We start from the raw sequence: 14052 nt of genomic DNA on the forward strand, positions 1-14052 counted from the left end.
TAATAACGACAACAATAAAACAACAAGGGCAACAAAAGGGAATAAATTAAATAAATATTAAAAAAATAGAAATAAAAAAAAGAAAAAGAAATCTAATGGGTCTTATTATTAAAAAAAAAAAAGTTGAGTGGGGAGGGTCAGGGCTGGCACGTCAGGCTGATCAAACAATCACTATGTGCAAGGACCGTGATCCTTGCTCCCCACCTGGAGAGAGAATGGTTCATGAGCAGTGAAGCAGGTCTGCAGGTATCTTCCTCTCTCCCTCTCTACTTCCTTTTCCCATCTCAATTTCTCTCTGTCCTATAAAATAGAAAAGAAAAAAATGGCCACAGGGAGCTATGGATTTGTAGTGCTGGCAATGAGCCTTATCAATAATCCTGGTGACAAGAGATTAAAAAAAGCTAAACACACACTTGGATAAAAATGTTTCTAAATGTGTTTAACTATTGACTAATTAAAAATACTGTCAGAAATGTAAGAGTGTGCTATAAACAACTCTACGCCAGCACATTTGAAAGCTACATGAAAAGAACCATTTCCTAGGAGTAATATAATGTATGAAAATCAACACAAAATAAAAAGGAAAACTATATAGTCTAATACCTATTAAGAAATTTTATTCTTATTATTTATCATTTTACTCTTTATCATGGGTTATTGATGGGGCTCAGTGACTAGACAATGAATTCGCTGTTCCTGGAAGCCTTTTTAATTAGTTTTAATTTTTTTCCTCCCTTTATCTCTCTCTCTCTCTCTAACTCTTTCTTCTTGTAGAAACAGAGAAATAGAGAGGGGACAGCTAGATAGAAAGAAATACACAGAGAAACACCTGCACCTCCCTCCCTGAAGATGGAGACTGTGAGTTATAAACCTGGGTCCTTGTGCACAATAATATGTGTGTTCTAGAGTGTGCCACTGCCTAGCCCCCCCCCCCCCCAAGAAATTTAACTTATGGTTTAAACTTAGCACCAAATGGTCCCCAACACACCACATAGTAGGATGAAGTCACTCGGGGATGCTGTGGCATCAGCGTGTATGTGTGTCTATGTCTGAAATAAGTTAGCCTGCAGCTATGAAGCCCAATGACAACAAAAAAAGGATGCAGTGAGGACAGAAACACACCACTGGATGACGTTTAGCCTATGACAATGCCACACAGAAGCAAGAGGACCAGCAATTTGTGAAAATGGAGCCAGAACCATTGAACAGTCTTGTTAACAAAAAAAAGAAGAAGGAAACTTGACCCCACAGTCTCAATTCCAGGGAGTTTATAGATCCAGATGTAAAATGCGAATGGCAGTTTATTAGCAACTGACTTTGAAAAAGTCATTTTATCATGAGTGACTCTTGGAGAGCAAATTCAACTGGGGCAATTGAACTAAATGAACTATGGCAATTTCAAATTAAAACCTAATTAAATAAATGTCTAATCTTGGAAATTTTGAGATGAGTATTTATTCAGAGAGGTTGCTGTAGTTTTTTTTTTCATAAAGTCCTTTATTAAAATATGGATGTTTCAATCACTCCAAAGCTAACCTTGTCAGACAAAGTAAGGACTACAAAAGCTGAATAAGGACAAGAGACTGGCAGACTTTAATGATGACTCTTTAATCACTACCAGGCCACAATATCACCTGGGGCCCTAGCCAGGGAGTCCTGGGCTTCCCACACAGACGTGATGGGCCTAGACTTCTAACAGATCCCTCTCTCCACTGTCACTGGACATCTCCATCAGCAACAATATAATGGACCCTTTTGTGGGCCCCTATAGGACCTTGCCCTCAATGTGGATCAGTAATGGTGGGGACTGTTCCATTCACTGAAGGGAAGTTGAACAACATACTCTACCTACCACCCTGAAATTGGCACAGCCTGGAATGTTCCTAGCCGTGACCATAGAATGTGAGCTCAGACCTACAGGGATACAGAGATTACATAGGCTCCTGTGATGAAGATGGACCCAGGTCAAACCGATAGGGTTTACAGTTAATAATATTTATATATTTTCCCCATATTTGGGAGCTACTCTCTTCTCTGATCCAGCTTTACAGCCCTTTTGCCAACTATGACACCATCTCCCCAGGCAACAACCTGGGTCTAGTTGTATATTAGACAACAGGTGCAGGCAAAAACTAGTAAAATCATGGGCCCCTTGGAATATACCTAATAGACATACTAGCTTTTTCCAAAACAGAGACCCCAAATCTTCATCTGCAATATTCTTGCCTTTAGGTTCATGATTAGTCAACAATTTGTTCTGATTTTTTAAAAATTTTTTATTTTATTTTATTATTTTTATTTTTACTTTATTTATTTATTCCCTTTTGTTGCCCTTGTTTTATTGTTGTAGTTATTATTGATGTCGTTGTTGTGGGATAGGACAGAGAGAAATGGAGAGAGGAGGGGAAGACAGAGAGGGGGAGAGAAAGACAGACACCTGCAAACCTGCTTCACCGCCTGTGAAGGGACCTGCCTGCAGGTGGGGAGGGGGGGGGATCGAACCGGGATCCTTATGCCGATCCTTGAGCTTAGCGCCACCTGCGCTTAACCCGCTGTGCTATAGCCCAACTCCCTTGTTCTGATTTTTATCTTAACTCATTTTCAGCCACCAGGTTCCTGATGCTACCATGATGCCAACTGGACTTCTCTGTGTAGATGACTCCGCCATGTGTCCTGGAGCCTCACCTCCCCAGAGCTCTGCCCCACTAGGGAAAGAGACAGGCTGGAAATATAGATCGACCTGCCAATGCCCAGGTTCAGCAGAGAAGCAATTATGGAAGCCAGACCTTTCACCTTCTGTACCCCATAAAGATTCTGGGTCCCAGAGGGTTAAAGAATAGGAAACTCCCAGAGGGCTAAAGAATAGGGAAGTTTCCAAGGGAGGAGGTGGGACATGGAGTTCTGGTAATAGGAACTGTGTGGAAATGTACCCCCTCTTATCCTATGGTCTTGTCAATATTTCTATTTTATAAATAAAAATATGGATGTTTCCCATTATTTCTGGTTTGCAAAAGTTTCAATTTATGGAAGCCTTCCATGGCTTCTGTTTATCTTACGAAGATCTCGTGATCTTTGGCCTCTAATCAGTTCGCACAGTGATTACAATTGATTGCTTCATGGATGTTAAGACCATGGTCTCTCCCTGAATGAAACATTACTTGGCTAATTCTGTAATTATTTCTGGATTTGATTTGCAAGTGTTTACCTAGGATTTCTTTTCTTCTACTCTCTTCCAAGTCATTTTTCTAGAGGGATAACAGTTTACAGTACAATTGTTGACACATGGGTATCATTTCTTACCTCCCTATGATAGGTGTCTGCACACCAATCCCACCACGAATTTAATTTGGGTCCTTCTCTGCCATGGTCCACTGGGCTTCCAATACCCTTTCTGGCCCCAACAAGTCCCTCTTGCCCCAGAGTACTTTGCTTTTGAGCAATCTGGCCACTCAGATTTCTAAACATATTCAAAGATAACATAGGCTTCTGATTTTCTGTGTCCTTAGCAGGTTGTTTGTGAATATTACATGATCCTCCTAATATTTTTTTTCTAGTCTTGGAAAGGATGTTTTGAAGACTGATGCCACGTTTCTTGATATCCGATTCATCACTCAAGTCATTTGGGCCAGGGTTTTTTGTTTGTTTGTTTCCCATTACAGGGGCTTCACAGCTCTAAGTCGTATTTTTTTCAGATAGAGAGAAGGGGGGGGGGCAAGAGAAAGAGCCCATAGCACTGAAGCCTGGGGGGGACCAAGAGAAAGAGCCCATAGCACTGAAGCCTGGGAGAGTTCTGAGAGTTGGGTTCAAAGTTGAGTCCAGTGATTTTAGCGTCTCTTGCCTCCACAGCTGCGTCCTATCAGCTACTTGGCCCTCCAGCACTAGTTCTCACCCTCAATATTATTGCAGATTTGTTACAAGATTTGATATTGGTTAAGTAAACCCTTCCATGTGGTCAGAATGACCTTGGGCCCTTCATTTCCATGTAAGTTTCTCTGTTTCTCTAAACTGTGATTTGTTGACGTTGGCCACTTACTTTCCATTGGGAAGCAATCCTAAAAAGGTGGCTATGTAAAAATGCAGTAATGAGCCTAAGGACAATACTACTGCAGATGAAGATTTGGGGTCTCTGTTTTGGAAAAAGCAAGCAGGTCTATTTTAGGTTCATGATTAGGCAACAATTTGTTCTTCTTATATCTTAACTCTTTTTCAGCCACCAGGTTCCAGATGCTAGCATGATGCCAACCTGACTTCACTGGGCAGACAACCCCACCAATGTGTCCTGAAGCCCCACCTTCCCAGATCCCTGCCCCACTGGGGAAACAAAGAGACAGGCTGGGAGTATGGATCGACCTGCCAATGCCCATGTTCAGGGGGAAGCAATTACAGAAGCCAGACCCTCCACCTTCCGCATTCCATAAAGAATCTGGGTCCATACTCCCAGAGGGATAAAGAATAGGAAAGTTATCAAGGGAAGGGTTGGGATAGAGTTCTGGAGGTGGGAATTATGTGGAATTGTGCCGCCCTTATCCTATGGTCTTGTCAATACTTCCATTTTATAAATAAATAAATTTTTTTTAAAAAAATTCAGTAATGCCAGACTGGGAGACATCACCTTGAAGTCAGTGGTCACCTGTGGAGAGGAGCAGGACAGGGAAGTGAACATGGAGGCGTGGATATGCCAACTGTATCACCAACGTCTTTACTCTTTAGAGGCAGGGCCCTTTGTAAAGGATTTTGTGGTAAAACCTCACCACATTTGCTGGAAGTAGGAACACAGTTCTATGTTGTCATTAGCAAATCAAGTGAATAAATATTGTTTATACAAACAGAACAAATAAAATAGATAAATAGATACTTAGTTCCCACACAGCACTTAACTTAAGAGTCCAAACTCTGCCAAATGACCTCTATAAGGGTCATCTATTTATAATTCACTCTCCTTGGTAATGCATTACAGCACCTAATTATAATTTATAAATCTGTTCAAAATAAAAAATAAATCCTCCCCTCATATTGAAAGAAGAAAATTGATTCATGATTAAGCAAGTGATAGAATGACTAATTAACCCATCCGCTATATAAATTACTGTAGACTTCACCCAGTCTTCATTTTCAAGATCATGAGATACATGTACAAAATACCAGCATAAATGCACAAAGCTTTGGAAGCTGTGCAGCAATATAATTACAAAGTGATTCTCATCTCACTGTCTAAACCCAGAGTGACATCGAGTCCCAACATTTTAGATCAGCCTAAATGAGAATGAATGAGAATGAATGAGAGCAAAGAAATCTCTCATTAAAGTTCTGCAGAATTTCTAGGTCCTATAGTCTAGGAAGAGGCAAATTCAAGATACAGAACAACTACACTTACTTTTCTTGTCTAAGAATTGAGCAAGTTAAAATACTCAGACTTAATTTGGTCTTCATAATATTAGTATGAACCTTGAGTCTTCCATTTACATTGACTTTGATCAGCTGTTGTTATTTCTAGGATAACTGCAGGGATCTCAGTGCCAGGTTGCCAGACCCTGAGAGTAGGATTTCCTTCCTTTTCCCCTTTGGCCAATATTGCTATATAGTTGTGTGTGCTGTGATGACCCTGATTTCTATATTTAGTTCTAAATAGAGTGAAAAATAGTGTCCTAGAGCCACAGACTCTTCAGAAATCCATACAGACTGTCTAATGAAAGTGGGCAAAGGAAGTTCCAGAGAAGAAGGATATTGTATGCTTGACCAGGGAGTAAAGCCTTAAAGTCAAGAATGAAAAATCTTAAGGGCTGACCTCTAGCACTAGTTACAGAAAGTCAACGCTGTTAGCCTGGGAAAGCTCTTCTAGTACCAGCAGACCATTTATAAGTGATGGTTCACTCCTGGCAATGTTTGCAGTACTGCAGTGAAGATTATCTATGAGCTGTGCACATCTGGAGGAGTTGGGTAGTTAGGGCTAATTGCTTTGGCAATTACCCCTAACATTCTAACATTATTATTTTTGTCATTACCACACTTCACTGCTCTGAACTGATTTTTCTTTTTCTCAGATAGGAGAGAGACTGAGAGGAGAGAGGGTAGATACCACAGCACTGAAGCTCACTCAAGTTTGGTGGGAGTGGCCCTGCACAGAACAAAGCAGGTATAGTCTCCAGGGCAGCTGCCTCACCAGCCTGAAACTACACAACCTGGTCAGTGTAGACATCAGAAAACAACAAGCTGACTTCACAGACCATTTCAAATACATTGGTGGTAACTGAGGACTTTCAGAAAACACTCCTCACATGTAAGGAAGGAAGCATGGCTTTTTTTTTTTTTCTTTGCCTTTGGACCTCATCATCTGAGTTGATGTTTGATGCTTCTACTGCCATCTTCCAGACCCACAGAGGCAACGTTGAGATTCTAGCTCCTGGTACCATTGAGGACTCTTGCCATTGTTCTTATAATAGACATTTTTTAGTGAGTTCATCCTTGGTTGGAGCCAAAAGCATCCAGTAATAATTACTTTCTCTTCTGTGCCCGCCACTAGAGAAAGCCCACTGACCTATCCAAAGCTTCTTAGTTGGTATGACCTTTCTTCCTATGTACTTCCTTCAAACTTCTATTGATTTCCGGTCTCTAGTTTCAGAATCTACTTGTAAAACTAGAACATTAACCTCTCAGCTTTGTGGAGGCACAACCGACAAATCAAGGTTGTACATATTTAAGATATGCATGTAATGACTTGATAGACAAAGACATTACAGAACAAAGACTAAAACTATAAAGTAACTTCATGATCTGCTAGCTATTAGTATTCCATTAAGATACTCTGTATAAATTTATCTCTCTGGCTCCTAGTGAAAAAAAATGCCCAAACCTCTTCAAGTGAACTAGATGATTCCAAATATATACTGCACATCATTTGCCAAATCTTATAGACGTTGGCAGCATTTAAGAGTTAATGTGTTGCCTATAAACATGAAGTTATTTTGATATTTCTATAAGAAGCTGTGCTAGGGACACTGAAGCTGTGTCCACATAACACACCCTTCCAATCTACAGAGAAATCTGTGAAGATGCTAAAGCCCTTTTTCTTGACTGCTAGAAGAAGGGGAGGGAGTGACTTAAATCAGGAAGAAATCTCTGACAGCAGTCCTCTAAATAAGTGAAATGTATCGTAGACCTTCCTGCATTTATTCACATAGACAAAAAGAAGTCTTAACTCCACAGTTCTCTGAGGACAGACTGAGGGCCACCGTCCACAGGTCTTAATGGACTGCGGGCCGAAATGTCCCAACACCAAGGCTGCAAAAGGGAGGCAGAAAGTGTGGGACTATGTAAAAGCTTGGTAGAGCTTAGGGAAAACTCCCCCCATCCTTGGATCAAGGTCTGGAAAAGACACCCCGCTTGTTAGCCTCTCTCGTCATAGAGATGAGCCAAGAGGGAAAAAGTCTCCCAGACTCAGTTTCCCCTTGTAAGACTCTCAAGCCCACAGAAATCTCACAGTTTCTCCCTGCTAGCAGCAGGCCACATGGCTGCCTGCTTTAAGGTTCTTTTACTCAAAGTTCACCTCACCTTCTGATCACAAAGGAGAACACACCTTATCACACATTCCTAACAGTGTCCTTTGATGTTCTTAATTTACATCCAGCCTTGTTTATCTTCTCTCTATCTCACCTTAACTGGTTTAACCCCTAGTCTTCTCTCATATGCCTTTGGGTAATTAAATGCCTGCATCAGGAGACTAATTATCTTGACCTTTATGTATCTGCATCAATTCTTGTCATACCAGCCCCCTACCATAGGGGCAAGCTGACCTTTAAGAAACCTGTAATTTCTGATGTATTTGAAAAATGTTCTTTGTTTAACTTTCTCTATATAAACCCAAGCTCACCCCCAAATAAATTGAGAGTGTTCGTACCAGAATCCTCCCCGAGTCTCTTTCTTTATCACATAGTCCTCTTGAGCTAGTGATGGATTCTCGGTAAGCTTACCTTCCTAGCTGAGAGTCACCCCAGGTAAGCCCCAGCAAGAAAGGGCTGGGATGTCCTCTCCTGTCCCCCCCACTAAGACTGCTGTGCTCAGTGCAGCTGTGTGCTTTGTTATGGTGAGGAGTTATGGTGTGGAGTTATGGTGAGGATGGGACAGACATGAGTGACCATTAACATGTGGAATGTCTGCCATGTAATGGCTGTCCACTTGTCCTAGGTACTGTGAGGATTCTCAGGACCAATGCAGCCATCTGCTTGAGCACTATGCTCTACTCCTTGGAAGCCAACACTGATAACACAGCACAGAGAAAAGCTTCCTTGAGGCAGGGCTAGGCAGTGACAGCTAGTTAACACAGCTAGTTAAGAACACACACATCAGTGTACAAGGACCCGGGTTCAAACCCCTGGTCCCCACCTGCAGAGGGAAAGTTTCATGATTGGTGAAGCAGGGCTGCAGGTGTCTCTCTGTCCCTTCCTCTCCTCTCAATTTCTCTCTGTCTCTATCCAATAATAAAAAAATAAAAATATAATGAAGAGAGAAAGAGAGAATGCTTCTCTTATTTAGAGAGAGAGAGAAGGAGAGAGAGAGAGAGAGAAGCTTCTATGCTGGCTGCTTCCATATTTTGCCCCTACTTCCTCCTACTAGTTACTTGTGGGACAATCATCCTTTTTCAGCAAAGGAAACATACTTGGGCTGAGGAGACAGCATAGTGGTTATGCAAAAGCATGCCTGAGGCGCTGAGGTCCCAGATTCAATCCTGTGCACCATCATAAGCCAGAGTTGAGCAGTGCTCTGGAAAAAAAATAATTATAATAATAATCTTGCATAATATGGGGGAAGTACACATGGAAATAGTGGGAAAATGTGAGATTCATTAATTTCACTGCAATACAAGGAAGCTGAAGGGATTCTCATGGCTGGATCTCTATGGGAATAAGGTGAGGAGATACCGCATAATCCTGCATGAAGTCTCTATTAGACACCACTTATGATAATGAGCAAAAGCAGATCTAGGAACTATTCCAAGCCATGGAGGTTAGTAAGTAATCACAGATTCAAGTCCTAATACAATTCTGGAGAGGCCTGAGAGGATTTTAAAAATTCGCTAGAGAAAAAAATTATAAAAAAGAAGAAGAAAATTTTGACCTCCATTTGTATTGGTCATTATCACTCCACTTTCAGATTCACTGAGCTCCTGTATTATTTCATGATTCTCTCTCGAAAATATGTATCTTTCTTAAGACAGGAAACAACCATAATTAAAGAAGTGCCCAGTTCATCTAAGTGTCTTCAGCACAGCCTCCCAGATTAAGTAATGACAGGGCTCTGAGGTCAATTTGAAGTGCATTCTCTCACTACTAGCAATCTGCTCTGGATGAAGTATTTACTAGTAGAGTTGCTTGGTGGTTCCAAGCTTGTTTCATTATCTATAAGATGAATCTAAAGCTCCCACCCATTGTATTGTCTATAGAGAAAGTATCTACTCAGTAGCTCACACATCACCTATCAGCTGATGGCAAGGGATCTACAGTACTAAACAAATCAACATACAGATGTGTGGTGCACTGAACTATGAATGCCAGAAGATATAGAAGAACTAAGACAGCTAACTTTGGCCTCAAGAACTTGCCCAGCCTCCTGCAGCATGACACCCACTAGGAGAAGCAGGACACAGCTTGAGCTAGGGGTGGGCAGCCGGGACTGATCTCAGAGATGACCAAGTAGATAAGGATACGGTATAGTCACTGAGTTGTTTGAACTTGCAGTGTCATCTGTTCGCATCTCTGCTTTTGGTCTTTTCTCTCTCTCTCTGATTTATACATTAACACTGTTCCTCCATAAATCAATGTATTCAAGCAAAGCTCCTAGGTATTTTCATCCAATTGCATAACTTACTGATTAGGAACTTGAGACTCTGACAAGCCAGATGGTTCTGCCCATCAGTAAGTGGATTCATACTGCGGGTCACGAATTTAATCCATGGTGAGTACATAACTGACTCAGGGTGTTCTTTTTCTTAAGATCCTTTTGATTCAACTGCACAGGAAAGTTCAAGAAACATTCATACAGCTAACACAAGACCAGCAAGTTCAGGATTACATAGTTTAAACACATAGCTTTTTTTTTTTTTTAAATAAATGCTATACTAAACTTTGGATTTTTTTTTTAGAAAAAATCTAATCCTTTGGCTTTGAATCGTCAACCTTAGATTTTAAAAAGTAAAACAACAACAACTTTGGAAATCAACTCTTAGAAGGTCTGAATGACTAATACACCACGATTGTGTGTTATTCAGTCAGTGATTAACAGTGAGTGACTCGGTGTGAATTTCTTGTCTGCAAAATGGAAAGTCATGGCACTCAATCCCGGGGTGCTGCTGAGTTCAGACGTGTGAAACCCCTAGATAAGTGTTGGGCACAGAGTCAGTGGGCCTGAGGGTCTTCACAAGCCAGACTGAGGGCCATTTCATGTGGAAGAGGGTTTGGAGTAACACTGTCATGCCACACTCACCCATTCTCACCACAGTGTCGCAGGCAAGACACCCTGGACTATAAATAAACACAGTGTGCAACCACAAGTTAGAGCCATGAGAAAACTCGGCTGAAATGAAAGAGAAATAACCAATACTGCTCAAGCTTTTTACCCAGTGGGGAAAGATCTTGTTAACAACGACAGATTGACCTGGAATTGGATACAGATACTTTTACAGTGAGCAGTAGGCATTTTCAATAGTAAGTGTGGCCTGGTGGAGGGCTATGCATTAATTTATAATTTCTGACTTATTTTAAAATTTAAAGAGAAATCAATGAATAGATATGCACTGAAAAAGGAGCTGTCTTCATGGGAGTAGGCAGCTGCACCATAGCAGGGCCCAAACTCCTAGAGTGAGCACAGCATGGTGCCCAAGAATGGAACCAGAAGTTCCTGTGAGGAGAAACACCTGCTGATAAACCACCAGCTTGGCTGCCCACTTCTTTCAAGCACTGACTCAGGCCAGGTACCGAGAGCCATAACAGACAACACGACTTCAAAAGGTGTCAAGTGAAAACCAGAAATTACAATCATATAGTGAGTTGAGTTTACTACTTACCAGTGCCCTCCCTCACTTGCCCCCCCCTCCCAATAATGGCTCTCTGATTATACAGGACAAAATTGGGGAGGTAGAATTCAAGCTGTTAACAGTGCCTTGTAAAGGCCGTTGTCTCAGCTGGGAGTATGGACTGACCTGCTAACACCCATGTCCAGTGGAGAAGCAATTACAGAAGCTAGACCTCCCACCTTCTGCATCCCATAGTGATCCTGGGTCCATGCTCCCAGAGGAATAAAGACTAGGAAAGCTTCCAATGCAGGGAGTGGGATATGGAACTCTGGTGCTGTGAATCTTATCCCTATGGTCTTGTTGATCATTATTAAATCAATAAGAGGAAGGAAGGAAGGAAGGGAGGAAGGAAGGAAGGAAGGAAGGAAGGAAGGAAGGAAGGAAAGGAGGGAGGGAGGGAGGGAGGGAGGGAGGGAGGGAGGGAGGAAGGAAGGGGCTTCTGTCTCAGCTGTGGGGGGTGGTGGTGGATAAAAGGCTATTGAGACTACTTGTGGGATGCAGCCACACAAGTCCAGAGAGTCTAAAGGCTGAGCAGAAGGGCCTGAAAGGAGTGGAAATGACAAGTTTCTGCTGCCGCCAGTCTGAGTCACACATGCTCCCATTTTTCCAGAGAAGACACAGCTCAGAGCCGCCAGCTTACCTCTTCGTGCTTCTTGTACTGAAGGAGGCTTGTAGAGTGCCGTAGTCATGCTAAACACTGTTCTTAAGCTAGGCTGACAGCATGGAGTGGCAGAATAAGTCTCCCATTTCTCCCTTTTATATACAACCAAAGACACTCTAAAGAAATAGATAGCACTTGCTGATGCTTTAGTGTCACCTGCACTACTGATAACTTGTAAGGAGGTATGTCCACTATATCTGGGGTTTGTTGGTGGTTTTGTGATGCCAGAGTCTTGTCCATGTGCACTACCCCCAGGATGAGGTTTTCATCATTTTCACATTTTTTTAATATTAATTTATTTATTCCCATTTGTTGCCCTTGTTATTTTACTGTTGTAGTTATTGTTGTTGTTATTGATGTCGTTATTGTTGGATAGGACAGAGAGAAATGGAGAGAGGAGGGGAAGAGAGAGAGGGAGTGAGAAAGACAGACACCTGCAAGACCTGCTCCACCACCTGCGAAGCAACTCCCTTGCAGGTGGGGAGCCGGGGGTTCAAACCAAGATCCTTACACTTCCGCACTGCGCCACCTGTGCTTAACCTGCTACACTACCGCCCGACTCGTTTTCACATTTTAAATAGAAAGTGAGAGACAGAATGGAAAAGAGATGCAGAACTACCACTGCTGCATCTTACGTGGAGCTTCCTGTGTGATGCTGTTGCCATGTTGTGCCGGGGCTCAAGCGTGGAGGGTCCTACACAGTGAGCTGGTTAGCTCTGCTTTAGCTGGACGCCATCAGCTCACAAAATGAACATGGAATATATAAAGTTCTATGAATAATGACCCCCAAGTAGTTAAATAATGGTCCCCCAATGTGCCTGCCTCCTAACACCAGCTCCAGTGAACATGCCAATTTCAAAGACTGCATAAACCTTATTAAGATAGGGCCATGAGATAGGAAGGTTAGCTTGAATTTCCTTGGTGGCTTACAGAGAAGGGTCTGCAGAAGGGAAAGGCAGCCCATTCAGAGGTGCTATGACCATGGAGGGAAAGGGAACTGGAAAAGCAGGGGGTGTGGCACTGTCAGCCAAGCAGTGAAGAGAGTAAAGGTAAAATGATGAGGACTGCATATACCGGTCATAAGAAAATCGGTGTCTGTATTACTAGAAAAAGAAAACTTTACAAGTATTGCCAGTGATAATGATGTATATTTTATAACAATAAAGCAATCATTAACAAAGCCCCGAGTGGACTCACTGCATAAAGTAATACACCTAATAAATGTCTTTTTATTTTTCCTGCTTATAGTTGCTACGATTTTATAAACCCCTGTTGAAAACCTCCCGTCAAATTCACATCGTTCTTAAATCTAGCAATGTGCAAGGACATGACTGCCTTAGTGTGGGAGGTGCAGCTCCCCCAGCCTGGGCAGAGGCCTGTCACTTCTGCATTAAGTCTTGAGGAGGCGGACCCCATGGCCAGCCTGGCCTAAAGGCGTGTCCCTCCTCAACTCTGTAGGCTGAGCTGGCACCGAGCTCAGGGGCAAGGGAGCCGCCTCCTTACACAACATACCCTAAAAGTTCTCGTGCGTGACCGGTACGTGACCTCCCTTTATAAGGTCATAACTTGGGTCCTTAGAGGCTGGTGACTTGCCATTGAGCCCGAGCTGGATATGAGAAGTGGTTGTGACCTAAGAGCATGAATGAGGTGCACCTGGGGGTAACTGACATGGCCTAAGTGTCACCCTCACCGCCCGTTCCCAGTTCCCCATGTTGCTGCCGTTTCTCTGCCAGCTGGAGGATGCCCAGCAACACCTTAGTTCTTGAAAAGCATTCAATCACTAATAGCTCGATCCCTGCAAGTCACTATACCTGATATTTCACCTTCTGGTTGATATCTGAAAGGCAGAACTGCTTGAGGAAGCGCTCGTCCTCGCTCCAGAAGAGACGGATGTCAGGGATGTCATACAGGATCATGGCGAGTCTCTCCAAACCCAGGCCGAAGGCCCAACCTATCCGGTCCTGGGCACCAGCTGCAGTTAGGAAACATAACAAGTGATTTACCAAGGAGGAGGGCACCGCAGGTATGCACTACTTCCGGTCACTAACCAGCCACACCAGCTGAGTGACCGCTAGTGAACAGAACTGGGGAAAGTCACAGAGAAGACCAAGTGGATGGTCAAGTGTCCAATTCTCCTGTTGCCACATTCCTGACGTCTCTCGCGGACACTCTGGAATCACACTGCCTCTAGTGTCGTCTTTCACTTCCAGTTACATTCTAGGCTCTTCCCAGTCCTGGTTTTTGCCTTCAGGCTATGACTTTTCTGTCATCCTTTGACTTTACCTTGGCTTCCTGATACTGAGGTAGCTCTTACTAAGGCTATGGG

At 42.8% G+C, this 14052-nt stretch overlaps 1 protein-coding gene across 2 annotated transcripts in view; it reads right to left on the reverse strand.

Annotated features, from left to right (window-relative positions):
- FARS2 (phenylalanyl-tRNA synthetase 2, mitochondrial) overlaps positions 1–14052 on the reverse strand; it is a 406538-nt gene that overhangs the window by 176097 nt on the left and 216389 nt on the right. For both annotated transcript variants that reach the window (XM_060188748.1, XM_060188747.1), the window contains exon 5: positions 13538–13698. In XM_060188748.1, the coding sequence (XP_060044731.1) occupies positions 13538–13698 (161 nt within the window). The remainder of the gene's footprint in view (positions 1–13537; positions 13699–14052) is intronic.

Source organism: Erinaceus europaeus, chromosome 4 (genome assembly GCF_950295315.1).
Source record: "Erinaceus europaeus chromosome 4, mEriEur2.1, whole genome shotgun sequence".
NCBI lineage: Eukaryota > Metazoa > Chordata > Mammalia > Eulipotyphla > Erinaceidae > Erinaceus > Erinaceus europaeus.